This window comes from Ailuropoda melanoleuca, chromosome 5 (assembly GCF_002007445.2).
Source record: "Ailuropoda melanoleuca isolate Jingjing chromosome 5, ASM200744v2, whole genome shotgun sequence".
NCBI classification, from domain to species: domain Eukaryota; kingdom Metazoa; phylum Chordata; class Mammalia; order Carnivora; family Ursidae; genus Ailuropoda; species Ailuropoda melanoleuca.
The window spans coordinates 84,809,650-84,827,271 of record NC_048222.1 but is presented as its reverse complement, the minus strand read 5'-3'; the positions used below and the strand labels follow the sequence as shown (position 1 = coordinate 84,827,271).

The following is a 17,622-nucleotide window of genomic DNA, read 5'->3' as shown; positions in this document are numbered from 1 at the left end:
TTTGTTACGTAAACCACACAAAGCCGTGGTCTTCACTAGCTCTTATGGTGGCTTCTTGCCTTAGGAATCAGCTGTCTTGAGCTAAAGGGTTTCTGGTCCTTGTTAGTCTGCTCTGCCAAGAATGTCCCCCCTTCCTCTAATACATTACTCGTTTGGACATGAAGTAAACTCGTGCACCTCAGCTCTGCCTCGGAAAACGAAATCCAGCCCAGAACTGGGGGCACTTGTCCTAGAACCTGGCGCTCATAGCAAGCATGTGTGTTTTATTTACATCGAGCTGATTGGGAGGCTGGACCTGGTGGGGACTGGGGGTGTGACAAGCTGAAGCAACCTGTTCTGCTGCCGCTTACACGGTGCTGGGTCCCTCTCTCCAGCTGCGGCACCGTACGCCATGCTCCAGAACAAGGATGGCAGAGCTCTGTTTTCTCATACCTAGTTTAATTCCGAAGGGTGGTATGCTTGAAAAACTTTTGTAGACCCAACCATTAATTCTGTGTTTATTGATTTTGACTTTTAACCACAATAGAGCAGAAGCTAAAGGTTTATTATTCTCTTTTTCACTGATATTTAATTCATTAATGAAGAGACTGGGTGGTAGTCTTTGATACAGTACAACACTGAGAGGAAGAGTACTCCTACAAAAGTTTTTGAGATCAAATCAACCAATGTGTATTGGGTATTAATATAATACAGGAAAATTCTGTTTTGGCTAAGAGCAGGACTTCTGACAATCAGCTATGCTGACATTTTCATCTTGTGGATGGTGAAGGGAGAATGAGTTCTGTTGTACACTTAATTTTGACCTTCAAGGGAAGACTGGCTAGTAAGAGGAATTGATGAGAACATTGAGGAAAAAGAACTAAATCATCTTAGAGTTTCTAATAATCAAGGAAAGGAGTATAAACTCTTGAAGACATCGAGGTAGAATTTTGATAAAATCATTAAATTAAAAAAAAAACTTCAATTTTCTCATGCCTAGTAAAAAATCTCTTACCAAGAAGGAAATAGTCTGCAGGGGGATGAGAACAGAGGAGCCAAAGAAACCCTGTGATCATTGTACCCCCAGCTGTCCATGAGAGAGGGGACCTGAGTCCGCCAATTCAAATTTACTCTGTTCCACAAACCCTATTGCGGACGAAGATGCACAGAGCTGTTAAAACCAGTAAGACTGTCAAGATTCCACGTGCGCCAAGCAACATCCCTATTGTCATCAGAATTTGTAGGTAGGTTTTCTAGTGATGACTAGGGTACGTGAAAATTTGTGTGTTATTTTTTTTCCCCCATCAGTTTAATATATCAGCCTCCTATTTGGTTAGCTTGTATAATTCTCTTAAGCTCAAAATTGTGCATTCATAAAAATTATTTTTAGGACCTACCAAATAATACTGGCCTCTGGTAAGGCCACTCTAGCTCATCTTTTTATAACTTCAGTGGTGATCATTGAAGAACATCTCCAGTAATCTCAAATTTTAAGAGATAGATTGATTGATTAAATGATAGTGAAAATCTCTAGGTTTAATTCTGTGAAGCTGTATACATAATGAAGTAAAGTTTACCAAAATATCAAGAGGCTTATGTTAAATGTGGATTATTTGCCAGGAAGGATTCTACTCAACTAGCTTAAGCTAAAAAAAAAAAAAAAAAAAAAAAAAAAAAAAAAAAAAAGGAAGTGGGGGGTGGCAAGCAATTAATTGAAAGGATGTAGGAGTATCTCATGAAACCTAAGGTCAGGAAATGAAAAGTTGAGAACCAAAGTCATATGCTCTTTCTTTCTGTAGTTTGTAGAGTCTCATGTCTACTTCTCTCTTTGTCTGCTTCTCCATGAAAACAGCTGCCCAGCCCATGCCTCACAAGATCATTCAAGAACTTAACGGAAACCAACTAGAATCTCAGAAGCTCGAAGTTCAGGGACGGTGCCTTTGGCCGCTTGAGCAAATGTTCGCTGCTAGGCCCGGATGACTTCTACTCAGTAGCTGTTATTTAGGGAGACTCTTAGAGAAGTGGACCTTGGGCAGGACTGTAAGTGCTGGGCAGCTTTCAGAGAAGGAGGAGACATACATTCCACACATGCATCCCCAGCGGTGTCTGCCAAAGATAATCAAAGAAAAATCATCTTAAAAATCTCTTTGGAGTAAAATAAAGAAAAAAAACAAAGAGCAGGCAGATTATTAGAGCATATTATGTGGTTTTACATATGAGAAAAAAACAGACGTGCATACTCTTTTGTTTCTTAGACGTAGGAGTGATCTCCATGTTGGAAGTGTTATAACAACATGTTAAAGAGGGAATTAGGGGCGCCTGGGTAGCGCAGTCATTAAGCGTCTGCCTTCAGCTCAGGGCGTGATCCCGGCGTTCCGGGATCGAGTCCCACATCGGGCTCCTCCACTGGGAGCCTGCTTCTTCCTCACCCACTCCCCTACTGTGTACCCGCTCTCGCTGGCTGTCTCTGTGTCACATAAATAAAATAAAATCTTAAAAAAAAATAAAATAAAGAGGGAATTAAATTCCAATATAATAAGCATGGAATAAGGAAGCACCTAAGTACATTAGATTGTTGAGGCTTTTATAGCCTCTTATAGGGGCACCCGGTGGCTCAGTTGGTTAAGAATCCGACTCTTGATTTGGGCTCAGGTCATAATCTCAGGGTGGTGGGATCTAGCCTGTGTAGGACTCCACATTCAATGGGGAGTCTGCTTGATATTCTCTCTCCCTCTCCCTCTGCCCCTTCCCCCACTCACTTGCGTGCTCTCTCTCTCTAAAATATATCTTTAATAAATAAATAAATAAGCCTCTTATAGCACCAGTACAGAGCACCTTAGCAAATGAGGTTGAGAGGAAGTGCTGTCAATAACCCAGAGGTATTGTGCAGAAGTAGAGAGTCTGTAGGAAGCCGGAGGTGGGAAAATAGTGCCTTACATTTTCCAAAGAGGAGAGAGAAAGTTTGATTCTGAAAACTTGATGCTGATGTACTACTGTTAAGATCCTAGGAAAGGTCACTTATCTATACTTAAAAAGTAACCTTCCCTAGGTACTGGCTTGGGTCTATGAAGAAGAGTCAAGCTGACTAGTAACTATATCTTTAAAAAAATAAATAAATAAAGAGTTTACCCTAACAGACCAGGAGACTGTGTGATACCTAATTCATCTTGATTTAGCTGGATATCTGAATGAGATTTTCAGATACCTGTGGACTAGATAGAGAAACGTAGTATGAAAGATGGTGCTGTTAGGTGAAACTGATGAGTGGAGTGATAGCAGCCTCTCAAGGATTACACATAGCTTTCAAGCACTGTACTTGACCTTCTCATATTCGTCCATATAAACAGTGGACACAGAGCTAGAAATCATACTAATCCAGTCTTCAACACAGAAAACTAGGAGAGATGGTTATATACACCAGTTGACAACATCATCAAAGAGCAGAACCTGCTGGAACATGCACCCAAGCCAAAAATGTAAAATGCAATAGGTGTAAACACAGTATTTTATGCGGAGTTCAACTGCAGAAACACAGAACAAAAAACACTAGGCTTAACGCTAATTAGGGGAGCTAAGTTGTAGGGGTTCGTGAGCTAGCAGTATGATACAGTTGCAGAAAATACATCCAGTGCCAATGTAATTTTAAATTGTATTTGTAAAGGAAATGTCTCCAGATTAAGGGCTGTAATACCTTGTCTTTATGTTAGCGAGTCCACATCTGGATTGTAGCTTTTCTGGGAAAGACATTCAGAGAATGGTGATCAGGAAGCTTGATTTATAAATTTCTTTGACGCTTAGGTATTTCTATGTGTAGTGAACTGTAAGGAATAAAATCTACCATAGCGTGTTCTCAAGGAGCCTACTACTTTGTGTCAGCCAATCAAAGTGCATAGAACCTAAATACTCGGGTAAAATCTACCCCCCCACCCCCGCCCCAGTCTGTTGAGCTTGAGTGATTTGGTTTAACAGTGATAATTCTCCTTTCGTTGAAAATGTATATTGGTTTCTGAATGCTAAGTTAAATTTTATATTCTGCATTACTAATTTATTCAGCCATTGGGTGTCAGCACTGTTTCACGTAAATCATAAGCAATTTTCTACTTTTATCATGGGAATGAGCAAAAAGGGTTTTAGATGGAGACAGGAAAGATTCCAAATTTATTTAAAAATAAAAGTAGATAGTTAAAAAAAAAAAAAAGGTATTCCCCAAATTGAGGACTTGTTTCCCATGCCTAAAAAAAGCGTGCACATGCGTGTGTGGACACACACACATACACACTACCATAGATTAATGATAGTGTATATGGATTGCAGGGGTTGGCAGCCTAAAAATGTTATGTTTTCCATAGTCTGTTGAATTAGATATTATTTATTGATAAAGTCTAAATACAACAAGGCCATATACCAAGCTACAGATCTTAAAAACATAGCTGGTACAGAGAGAATACAAGTAAATTATACATAGACATTTCCTTTTTGGTTTTGAGATCTACTTTTTAAGTCATAGAAAAGTCACCATGAGGATTTTTATTCCCATCCTTTCTTCTGATCCCCAGCACCTGGCCCTCATGGCCACTACGAGAATACTCAGTTAAACAACTTTAAGGATAACTGTAGCTTTTTAATCATTGCAAACCTGTGATCTGAATGTGAATATTTACAACCTTGATTTGTCCTTGACATTAGAGGACGTATGAGCTCTCTTGGAAAATGAAGTGTCAGAGAGCAGAAATTAGTCAAAAGTCAAAAACACATCCATTTAAATGTGGCATTCTTGGTTCCGCTGACCCTCCTCTTCATTCGAACTTATTATAAACTTTACATCAGTAAAGTGAGAGAAATGATGCAAAATGGGGATTTTACCTCCATACCTTGGGTGCATCTTTCAATACTAAGGCTTATGTATCTTAGGAGCTCATTTCTGTATACTCCACCCACCGGACTCATCTCACAGTGGAAGATCGGAGAAGCTGCCCCAGAGCTAACCTTTCTCGTAAACCTGCATTCAGGCTGATGGTGGCAAATGGAAGCTAGTAATTAAAGGGAACCCAGTCTGCATTGGCGTAAAGGTCTCCTCTGAGCTAGTGTCCACTCAGCCTGAAGTTCAAACTCCCTCTCTGGGCTGTTTCTTCTCCACGGTGTCTCGTCTCTTCTCTTCCTTTCTTCTGTCATATTCAGGTGATAGGAGGGTCTTGCATTCTTGAGGTATTGTGGGCAGTTCTGGACCATTTACCCTCCATCTCTGCTGCCACCTCCTGTCTTCTCAGGTGTATCGACCTCTTTTCATTTGCTGCTGAAGGAACTCCTGCTGCAGGAACTTCTGGTCAATTCTCCTGCTGCCCTTGGAACAGATGATCCCTTCTCACACCTGCCCCACTCCGGGGATTCCTCTCCACTTTGGCTTTCAATGATACTGTGGATCCTGTGAACCCTGAGAGCCAGTCCCTGGCTTAAGCCTTCTCCCCCAGAGCTTTGCTGCAAATCATCTTACCCCTTACCATGGTGACTCCTGGCAGGCCCTTAGATCTTAGCGCTTATCTACTTTCTGTGTTCCCACTGAAAGCATGTGGAAATACTAGGCTCTCTGGTTCCATCTTAGAGCCAAGGGAGACTGCAAAGAAGAGGTGGGAAAGGGAATTGTCCTTAACCCTCTCTGCCTAAGTACACCTCAACATTATTTCTGTTCGTGCTACAGCCACACCTTGTTGGGTGATCTCCTGCTCAAGTTCAGAACTGGAGGCCAGGCATGCGTCCCTTCCTCTATCTGCTTTCATTCCCATCTTGTTCCCTCTAGATTTTCTACCCTCCCCACTAGAAATGCTTTTCCTTCCTCTTTCTGTGGGAAAGGAATGTCCCCTCTTCCACCTGCCATATAGGTTTGTTCTTGAGGGTACCTCAAAATAGAAGGGTTGTAGGAAGGAGGGTGGACATTACTGAGAAAAGAGAATGCATCAAGAGCTCTTCCAAAAATATCCCCAGAGCAATTCAATAAATATTTATGGAGCAGCTATTATGTGCTAGATTATGGTGAGCAAAACAGCTGAGACGCCTGTCCTTAATGAGCATACAGCCTTGAGCATTCTACAGCAAAGATGCCTACACAAGGTCATCGAGATGGATGCATAAGGATGATCATTGTGACATTATTTTTAGAGTCAACTGAAATGTCCATCAATAAGGAAATGGTTAAGTAAATTATGGACCAGCCGTACTGTGGAATATTATGCAATAGTTGAAAAGAGATAATAAGATAAATCTGTACATACTCACGTGGAAGTAGAATTTATACATACTCATCTGAATATATGTTGTGTAGATACATACATGCATTTATATGTCTGCATGAAAATAAAAAATTTTAAAAATACACAGCCAGCTATTAATGATTTCCCCTAAGAGGTGAGATCTGACATAGATGGAGAGAGGTAAAGAAGGGAACTTTCCCCTTGATAAACTTCTATATTGTACAAGTTGTATATTGCTTTTGTCATTTTTGAGACAAACAGCAAAAATATACAGCAAGAGTTGTAACTGGCACACAATCTAATTTACATCTTTGGAGTTATTTCCAAACTGTACATAGGCAGGAGGGGATGAAAAGGTGAGACAACACACTCTATTCCAGCTCTCCTGTCCCCTTGTCCTGGGGAAGAAGGCCAGGTAGCATGCACAGAGCTTTAAACTGTCTCCCCAGGACAGTGATGGTGTCCCTCAATGTACGCTGTCTCCTGTCTTCACTCTACCTCTCCCCCCTCCCCTTCAGTCCCTCTGTGTTTTCAGCTCCTTTCCCTCCCATTCAAAGCCCCTGTCTGCTTTTTCCCCAGGTTGTCATCTTTTTTAAAAAGATTGTATGTATTTATTTATTTTAAAGAGGCGGGGGAGAGAGCAAGTGCGAGCAGGGGGAGGGGCAGAAGGAGAGGGAGAGAGAGTCTGAAGCAGACTGTGCGCTGAGCACGGAGCCCGACACGGGGCTCAATCCCACGACCCTAAGACCCCCACCTGAACTGAAATCAAGAGTTGGATGCTTAGCTGACTGAAACACCCTGGCGTTCCCCAGGTTGTCATCTTTTGTCTTAGAAATCAACAAGTCCCAGATGTCCTCCCATGTCTTAAACATTTTCATCACCTTGGTGTCTATTATAAATCAAAATTGCTGTCTGTGCCCTCTGGTTCTGCTGCTTTAAGCCCGGTGGTTATACGCAAAGAAGGAACGCCTGACCCTTCATCAGGATCGCAGTTTGTTTTGGGGGACTGTTACCCCTTCCCATCTAAAGTTACCTAGGGGGCGCCGGGGGCTCAGTCAGTTCAGGAGCTGCCTTCAGCTCAGGTCATGATCCTGGGGTCCTGGATCTAGCCGCATCAGGGCTCCCAGCTCAGCAGGGAGTCTGCTTCTCCCTCTGCCCCTCCCCCCTGCTTGTGCGCTCATGCGCTCTCTCTCTCTCTCTCTAATAAATAAATAAAATCTTTTTTAAAAATTAAATTAGGGGCGCCTGGGTAGCGCAGTCGTTGAGGCGGCTGCCTTCGGCTCAGGGCGTGGTCCCGGGGTTCCGGGATCGAGTCCCACATCGGGCTCCTCGGCTGGGAGCCTGCTTCTTCCTCTCCCTCTCCCCTGCTGTGTTCCCTCTCTCGCTGGCTGTCTCTCTGTCACATAAATGAATAAAATCTTTAAAAAAAAAATAAAATAAAATAAATAAAAATTAAATTAAATTAAACCTATGGGCCCAGGTTGGTTTCTCTCCAGAAACACTCATCACATCTTTTGAGACACGCATTCTTCCACGACTGTATTTTTTAACTTGTGGTTCTGAAAGAGCATGGGCCCATCTCAACTTTGGATTACACTAGAAAACCTTCTTGGTTTAATTTGTGGCTAGAAGGTGCCACACCCCACCACTCCTTCCCCATTTCTGGGGCCATCTCCTGGCTGCAAAGGGGAGGGAAGAGGGCTCCCATCACATAACAGTACGCTCCATGGGTGCCTTGTATGGAAACGATATGTGGTTTCATCCTTAATTCTTAGATCTTGGGTCAGTTCTTCACCATTCATATATAGGTATAGCTAGTGTTATTTCTTTTTCATTTGTTTTATGTTTAATAAGATTTCTTACAAATTCAAGATATCCCGGGTTTATTTCCTGCCTTCGTTACTTACTAGCTGTATGATCTTAGGCAAATATTTCTCTCTGAGTCTCAGTCCCCTTGTCTGTCAAATGGGACATTTAGAGTACTAACCTCATAGTGTTATTGGGAGATTAAATAAGTTAATAAAAGTAAAGCACGTAGACTAGTACTTGGAACATAAGTAGATGATATTTATTATACTGCAAATACCCTTCTTCGTAACTTTTCCTTTTTAACGTATTTATTTTTCATATTTTAATTAATTAAAGATAGAGATCTTCCAGGTTCTCATAGTATCTGCATCATACGCACGTGATTCATTCTTGTGCTTTTGTCTTTTCCTCCCCACTCCCCACTTCTTCAGGCTCAGTACTTTTTAAAATCATCTTTCTGGTCTCACCCTCAAATCACTGGCTCCAGGAGGCCTCCCTGACCGTATGGCTTGAGGCTAGGTGAGCTCCACCTGCCGTGTATACCCTGGTTTTTGCACCTAAACACTCAGGGAAGGTATAGATACTTGCTTTGTGTCTTGATTCCCCTTAGGACCGTGGCTTCATAAGGGCAGAGACCATGCTGACCCCCGATGCTACAGCTCTAGGGCCCAGCTTAGAGCGTGGGCATAATAGGTCATTAATACTCATTTAATGAGAAAATGCGGATATAGGAAGTAAGATTTAAATGGGTTACCAGACTCAATCCGCATTTCTACAGAAACTTCTAAGAACATTGACCATTTAGAACAATTTTTAAAGGAAAATAAACACCTGAAGAAAAAGGCTGTTTCCATCTATATTGGGTCAGGCCCTGTTTTAAATAACAATTATTATTCTAAATGCTGGGATAGGTTATCAAGGTGATAATGTTAATTACTGCTCTTATGGTTTTAAATTTAATCTTGGGAACAAGCTTATTTACTTCAAGAAAAGCTTTGGGGTTAAAAAACATAAACAGAGATATAAATATGCATGAATATATACACATGTATATGTATCCGTATAATTCATAGATATTTTGTGAAACTCACTGAACCTTCCCTGGCTCCTTGAGTATTTATCAGGCTCTGTTTGGAGTTTCCTTTCAATTAGAAAAAGTCTTCTGGCAACTTTTTTCCTACTACAGTTGTTTCAAATAATTTTGTGTAGACACATGAAAAAATGCACATTACTTGGCATCAGGGAAATACAGATCAAAACTACAGTGAGAATACCACCTTACACCAGTTAGAATGGCTAAACTTAACAAGACAGGAGACAACAAATGTTGGTGAGGATGTGGAGAAAGGGGAACCCTCTTAACACTGTTGGTGGGAAAGCAAGTTGGTACAGCCACTCTGGAAAACAGTATGAAGGTTCCACAAGATGTTAAAAATAGAGCTACCCTACGACCCAGCAATTGCACTACGGGGTATTTACCCCCAAGATACAGATGAGGTGAAAAGAAGGGACACCTGCACCCCAATATTCATAGCAGCAATGTCGCAATAGCCAAACTGTGGAGGGAGCCGAGATGCCCTTCAACAGATGAATGGTTAAAGCAGATGTGGTTCATATAAACAATGGAGTATCACTCAGACATCAGAAAGGATGAATACCTACCATTTGCATCAACATGGATGGAACTGGACAGTATTATGCTAAGTGAAATAAGTCAATCAGAGAAAGATAATTATCATATGGTTTCACTCATATGTGGAATATAACAAATAGCACAGAGAATCATAGGGGAAGGGAGGAAAAGTGAATGGGAAGAAATCAGAGAGGAAGACAAACCATGACAGACTCTTGACTTCGGGAAACAAACTGAGGGTTGTGGAAAGGGAGGTGGGTGGAGGGATGGGGTAACCGGGTGATGGGCAGTAAAGAGGGCACATGATGTGATGAGCACAGTGTATTACATGCAGCTAATGAATCATTGAACACTACATTGGAAACTAATGACGTACTTTATGTTGGCTAATTGAATTTAAATTAAGAAAAATAAAAATAAAACAATAAAATAAAATAGCCGAATATCCTTTAGCTAATCTAATAACTAAACATTACTGGAAGCTTTAAAATTCATTCGACAGGTAATTTTTTAATGTCTGCTATATGCCACAGGTCAGCCTATTTAATGTTTTTTTTTTTTTCCTGAATGTTTTAACCATATTAGAACAGTACAGCTTTCAAACACAGCTACATAGTGGTTTATACACAGTAAGTAAGATAAATCCTTTGCACTAGAAACTCAAGTTTTAGAAAGGAAAATAAACCGAGATTGAAGTCATGGAAAAACACAACCCAGCCCTGATCGCTGTAAATAATATCTTAAGAATCCCCAGCTGGGAAGTGTATATTCAGAGATTAATTCTCTTTATCCGCACAGCCAGTGCCAGTTGGTTAGGAAGGAGCTCTGTCGATGAGTCACTGCATCTAGTAGCAGCTTCTCTCTTCTGTTTTGTGTTTCTGTTAAGATATAAAAGGTTGCGTTTCATTCACTTACATTGGTTAAGTCGATAATATTTAATCCAGTCAGAAAACATCATTATAGTAAGTTTGAAACCCCGCATTATAGATTACCTCGAAATAAATACGGTGAAATTTTCCTTTTGCAGATGCAAGTATTGGCATTATGATGAAAACCTGCTCACTTCCAGTGTTGTCATTGTCTTCCATAACGAAGGATGGTCAACCCTCATGAGAACGGTCCACAGTGTAATTAAAAGGACTCCAAGGAAATATTTAGCAGAAATTGTGTTAATCGATGATTTCAGTAATAAAGGTAATGGCTATGGAAAATTGACCTTTTGTCTATGAAATAAGTTAATTATGAACAATTACAGAATGTAATTTTAGAATAATTAGCCTTTAAAAATTAATAATTAGCATCTTTTGATAGCCTCTGTTATCAGCAAGTTGGCACTGTGTCAGCCTTATATATGAATGATTTTTTTTGATACAATATATTTCTTTAATGTGAGTTGGCTCATACACATTTGATAAACTAAAGTATATATGAATGATTTTGTTTAATCCTGACAATAAGCCTTGAGATGGATGTTGTTATTATCTTTATTTTACACATGAGGCTCAGAGATGTTAAGTAACTTGCCAGACGTCACAGAGAGAGTAGTTAACAGATGATCCAAATTGAGAGGCTCATAACTCTGTGGGTTTAACTACCATCGTACACTATACCAATTCTCTCTAGGCCTTGGATTTTAGGAAAACTTGGTTGTGGGGATAGTTTATTGAAAGACCGAGAAAGTGCAATTGTGTGTATATCGTAATGCCGCCTGACGCTCCGTCCATGGCTGTCAAAGTGAGAGCCACATGCCTGTTCAATAGCCTGTATTTTGCACTTGAACAATGATGCAAATATTGAATTTGACCAGGAACCATGGACCATTGTTATTTATAATAGAAAGTATTTACTAAAGCTTATTTTGTTCTATATTTGATTTAGGATGTTGAATAAAAGGAAATAGTGTTTTATTTTTTATTCTTTTTAAGGAGTCAGCTATGATAGCATTTAGGGAAGTATTGGTTAGTCTTGGTTCAACTTGGCAAGAGAGAGATTGAGCAATGGTTTTCCAGATAAGTGGGTTTTTTAAATTAACATTTTTTTCTTTAAGCAGATCCATTATTGTAAGCCGAATATATCTTCTTAATGGCACGAGTATTAGAAGATACATAATGCCATAGTTCAGACCGCAAATCAGTAAAATAATGGAATTGTGCTGCTGAAACCCAGATCTGAAATATTTACTTACTCCTCTTTGCTTGTCATTAAAACAGAGTTGAATTCTTTGAAAATTGACTGGAGAGCTCAGGCTACTCGATAGCAGCAGCATATTTGCTTTTGGGCAGATAAGTATTGCAGAGAATTTTTGTGTACAAGTAGTGATGCCACTGAGTATATTAGAGGCGAAGACAGAACCTGGGTAGCGTGAAAATACCATTCAGAACAGCTTTACGAAAGCTTTCTCCAAAGCTTGATTTGTAACTCTTGCAGTCTAGATAAGTCTCTGCCGTTTTGGCGAGGACACGACCAGAATCTTGATCTCATAGACATGTGTTAGCACAGAGAAGAGAGAGAAACATGGCCTACTTCCTTCCCCCCTCATCTTTGTACAACTAATCACTTTTTTCAACCAATCACACCTAATTACACTAAAGAATGTAAACTTTAAACTTTTTAGCCCTATCAAATGCCCATTCACTTAGACATCTTATCTAAGTGCAATTTTCCATGACAGGAGTATTTTCATTAAGAATACTAGTCCTGTCTCAAGATAAATATCTGAAAATACGTTTTAAAGTGATACTGTTGGTACCGACAATACTTTAGATTTAGGAAAACCTACATCTACAAAAATGACTGAGAAATCTCATGTATGTGATTACGCTGCTTTTAAGAAGCCCTATGTTATTAATGCAAGGATAAGCTTAACATATCCTTTTAAAAAAAGTGAAGATACACTAAAATGTGTTTCCCATCCTAAAATAACTGCTTGGCTTCAGAAAAGGAGCACAAAGTTTTAGACGCCAGCTTTTGGTCCATTTTACTTTTATTTTCTTGACATCAGTGTTTCTGTTGTTACAAACCCATAATATTCAGCTCTTATAACACATTTCAATAGCAATCGAGTGCAGGGCCGGCTTAGCTGACGGGGTACAGAGAGGCATTTGTTGAGGCTACTTTCAAGCAGAAGTACAGAAGGTCTTTAACTTTCCCAGTTTCAAAAAAACCTTAAAATTTGTCAGTCCTGTCCTATGAGTGAAAACTTGGTGTGTTCTTTCCCGGACGTATTCAGAAAGGAAAAGTTTGAGTTATAATTTTTCTTCTAATGACAAAATACTAATATAATACCTTGCACAGGAAGCTGGCTTCTCATAACACTTGGGTTTCTGGAAAATACAGCCCTCTCTACACAAGGTGTGGGGCATTTAAATAGAGCACACTCCTCCGTGCGTGTATGTCAGCCAGCTCGAGGCTCCGCGGGGCCAAGGTCAGGTGGACTCCACACTGTCAGTGGCTTGTAAGCACAGAGGGTCATATCGTTCTCTGGCTCATACTCCGTATTTGCTGTAGGTCAGCCCCGGCTCTGCCCCACAGCTCCACCGCAGGGTAGCCTGATCTCAGACATCGCCTGCCTTGTGCGAGGGAAGAGATAATGGTGAAGCACTACTGGGATTTTAACGGCTCTGCTCACAAGTGCCTCACATCATCTTGTCCCCATCTCACTGACCGTGGCGAGGCGCATGGTCTGGCCCGACCTCAGTGGGGTGGAAAGAATACTTATTCCCCAAGGAGAGGTGAATCTTTTGAACATTATTAGAGTCTTCCACAGTGCAGGATTCCCAAGAAGCCAGACGTCATTCGATTGACCAACTGATCTTTTGGACCACCTGAACAAAGAATCTAAATTTGAAGAACAGGCCATCAACTCATTTCTGGCCGTGACAATTTATTTTAGATTTATTTACATTGCATAGCCAAAAGAGCACCAAAATGCAATTCAGAAAGGCTTTTAAAAAAGTAATTTAGGGGGGCGCCTGGGTGGTGCAGTCGTTAAGCATCTGCCTTCGGCTCAGGGCATGATACTGGCGTTCCGGGATCGAGCCCCACATCAGGCTCCTCCGCTATGAGCCTGCTTCTTCCTCTCCCACTCCCCCTGCTTGTGTTCCCTCTCTTGCTGGCTGTCTCTCTGTCTCTGTTGAATAAATAAATAAAATCTTTAAAAAAAATAAAATAAAATAAAAATAAAAGTAATTTAGGGTGGCGCCTGGGTGGTGCAGTCGTTAAGCATCTGCCTTTGGTTCAGGGCATGATCCTGGCATTCCGGGATCGAGCCCCACATCAGGCTTCTCTGCTGGGAGCCTGCTTCTTCCTCTCCCACTCCCCCTGCTTGTGTTCCCTCTCTCGCTGGCTGTCTCTCTCTGTCAAATAAATAAATAAAATCTTTAAAAAAAAATGAGTAATTTAGGATTGGAGCACCTGGGTGACTCAATTGGCTGAGCGTCTGACTCATGATTTCGGCTAGGGTGATGATCTCAAGGTCGTGAGATCAAACCCTGTGTCGGGCCCTCCCCGCCCCCTGTCTCTCTCTCAAATAAATAAATAAAATCTTTAAAAAAAAAAAAAAGTAATTTAGGATTGTTACTGAGCTGAAAAAAATAAGGTAAGATTTAAAAACAAAAAAAATATCACTTAAATTGAGGGGAAAGTACCTAGATTTTTTCCTGGGGAAAAGTATAATTCAATATAAATTATACAAATATAATTTATTTATAATACTCATTAAAGCTGGATGCCAAAATAGAAAAAGGTAATTTTTTTTTCTTCTCAATTCTGAATACCCATGTGTAGGTGTATTAAGCGTACAGCCTGATTTGACCTCTTAACTACCAGCACATGATGAAATACAGCTTCTGGGGCCCCTGGGCAGTATAATAGGTTAAGCTTCTGAGTCTTGGTTTTGGCTCAGGTCTCGATCTCGGGTTCCTGGCATCGAGCCCCACGTTGGGCTCCGTGCTCAGGGAGGAGTCTCCTTAAGTTTCTCTCCTCCTCCCTCTCCCCTCCCCCCTCACGCATGCTCTCTTACTCAGTTGCTCTCAAATAAATAAATAAATCTTTAAAATAAATAAATACGGCTTCTTTGTTGTTGTTTATGTACTCATGGTCCAAAATTTTAAACAACTTAAAAGTAATTTTTGTGTCCTCAAGAAACATCTTTAGAGATCCAAGAGGTAGTTGTGGCTGTGATGGGCCAATAGGGCTCATAGGGACACAAATAAAAACTATTCTCTAGCAACTGGGAAACCAAGGTGGAAACCTTGGCAAATGTGTCTTGTTTTTATAGCAAAGTTTCCTGCACCAGATCGTAAATATATACATGTATATTTATTCATTATATCTAAAAGTTACATTTAAATATTCACAAATGCATATATATTTTATAGATATATATATACACATATACATACTTATTGATACCCAAAATTGGAGAAAATTGGATCCTTTGATGATTATTTGCCAACTTGATGGGAACTGTATTTATCGCATCAAGACTGCAACTTTCAACCAGAGCTGGAGGAAGATGGCCCAGAAGCAAATGCTGACCTATACCTTATGTAGACTCCAATAAAGACACATAATGTTATTTATAGTCAGCATATCTTCAGAAATCTGGAGCCGTTACTTTTTTTTTTTTTTTTAAGATTTTATTTATTTNTTATTTTTTTGACAGAGATAGAGACAGCCAGCGAGAGAGGGAACACGATCAGGGGGAATGGGAGAGGAAGAAGCAGGCTCACAGCAGAAGAGCCTGATGTGGGGCTCGATCCCATAACACCGGGATCACGCCCTGAGCCGAAGGCAGACGCTTAACCGCTGTGCCACCCAGGCGCCCCTGGAGCCGTTACTTCTGTCAAAGCAAACAAAATGTTTGCCTTAAAGCTTTTATATTTTTTCATTTTTATTTTTTCTAAAGATTTTATTTACTTATTCAACAGAGACAGAGAGACAGCCAGCGAGAGAGGGAACACAAGCAGGGGGAGTGGGAGAGGAAGAAGCAGACTCATAGCGGAGGAGCCTGATGTGGGGCTCGATCCCATAACGCCGGGATCACGCCCTGAGCTAACTGCTGTGCCACCCAGGCGCCCCCGCCTTAAAGCTTTTAGATATGACATTAAATATGTGAATTTTTTTAAAAAAAAAGTTTCATGTCTGCTGGCCTATCATCGTATATTTAATGTTTCAAGAGATGTTTGATAACTCTCAGGCTAACCAGTTCTCTGTAGACATATTAAACTAAAAAATTAACTCATATAATATACACTACCTTCCTTCCCCGTGAAAATTCAGTCTGTTTGTTTCAGGTGGACTGCCCAAAGGATCTGTTGCCCATTCCTGTTTCTTGAGAAAAATAATAGACTAACTGGTTCATAGACATAAATATAATTTATAATGTTGATTGAATTTTTTTTTTATTCCTAGAACACTTAAAAGGAAAACTAGATGACTATCTTAAGCTGTGGAATGGCTTAGTGAAGGTATTCCGAAATGAGAGAAGAGAAGGTTTGATTCAAGCGCGAAGTATTGGCGCGCAGAAAGCCAAACTTGGACAGGTAGGAAACATTGGATATATGTTTTTAAGTACCCTTCAGATGTGTTTTTAATTGAAATGAAAATGCTGGCTTTATTAAACAGATAACTTGTATGTCAGAATGGATTCTCATGCTGATTTATATTAGCGTCTAATTTGAAATTGTGTGTGACAGACGATGTGCCGTATATGAGGAGTGTTCTTTCACCTTGCCTCTTCTTTTTAAGGTTTTGATCTACCTTGATGCCCACTGTGAGGTGGCCGTGAACTGGTATGCTCCGCTTGTAGCTCCCATTTCTAAGGACAGGTAACATCACCTTGCTTTCTTTTCCTTCCTGGGTGAAAAGTAAACCTTGTCCTAGAGGGACAAATAATCTTCTTCTCTTTCCAGTTCCATTCAGCGCCCCAAGCCTTGTGTTCTAAGCGTGATCCTTCAGCTCGTTGTTTCTGGGGGCGAGGGCAGGCTGATCCTTGGGGCGGATTCAGACACAGGCAGTCAGGCACTGGGGATAAGCCGAGGGGGTCACACTCAAGAATGGTCCTGTGGTTGGGTTATTGAACAGACGTCCTCTAGCTCCAACAGCTATCTCAAAGAGTAACATTAATTGCTCCCTCTACGCTGTGGTAACGGTTCTAAAGACTCGAAGGCGCATGCCCTGAAATTATACCTATTGGTTTTTTATGCCCTTTTGAATTATTACTTCAGATAAAAAAGACCCGCTGTGATGCATGTCAAGGCTTTGGGCTCCTATAGAAACTTTAAAGTGTAGAAATAGACCACCATTCCATGGAAATGTGTCAGTCACCATTATGTTTACAGAAATGTCTGAACAACAGAAGGCAGCATCAGTCTCCTAGTTCCAAAAGCCTTTCCTGCTTTTAGTCCAGAATTTTGACTATTTTGGAATCTAGGGGAGAAAAAAACATGTCCCTGTGATGAATAATGAGTCAAAGGAAGAACTTTGGGGGATTCAGTCATCAGAGGATTTAGTCTGAAGGCCTGTCATACACATTCCTCACACGCTGATTTAATCCTCACGGCAGCCCAGCAAGAGAGATATCATTAGATCCATTGTACTGAAGAGGATATTGAAGCCTAGAGAAATTAATTGATTTGCCATGATTCAAACAGCTAATAAACTATCAAACCGAGATCTCTCTGGGACACTTTACACTATTTAGAAATCTGAGAATCATGAGAAGTGAAGAAAGATAACACACCTTTAGCTCTCCAGGTGAAAACTAGCAGTCTTCAGGCGCAGCGAGCAAGTGGTTTTCTGCAGGGTCCTATGGCAGTCCCTCATATATCCCACAGTGACACCCCCCCCCCNGTGACCCCCCCCCCCCCCACCCATCATCCTCACTGTCCCCTGAGAATCCACAGTCTGCAGAGAATAAAGCACCTGTCTCAAATCCACTTCCCCCCCATCAAA

The 17,622-nt window shown here is 40.7% G+C and overlaps 1 protein-coding gene across 3 annotated transcripts in view; it reads left to right on the top strand.

Moving 5' to 3' along the window:
• The window catches only part of GALNT7 (polypeptide N-acetylgalactosaminyltransferase 7), a 138,770-nt gene that overhangs the window by 99,275 nt on the left and 21,873 nt on the right, over nucleotides 1-17,622 (top strand). For all 3 annotated transcript variants that reach the window (XM_034661381.1, XM_002912668.4, XM_011221325.3), the window contains exons 3-5: nucleotides 10,694-10,860; nucleotides 16,081-16,211; nucleotides 16,417-16,496. In XM_034661381.1, coding sequence (XP_034517272.1) covers nucleotides 10,694-10,860; nucleotides 16,081-16,211; nucleotides 16,417-16,496 — 378 coding nt within the window. The remainder of the gene's footprint in view (nucleotides 1-10,693; nucleotides 10,861-16,080; nucleotides 16,212-16,416; nucleotides 16,497-17,622) is intronic.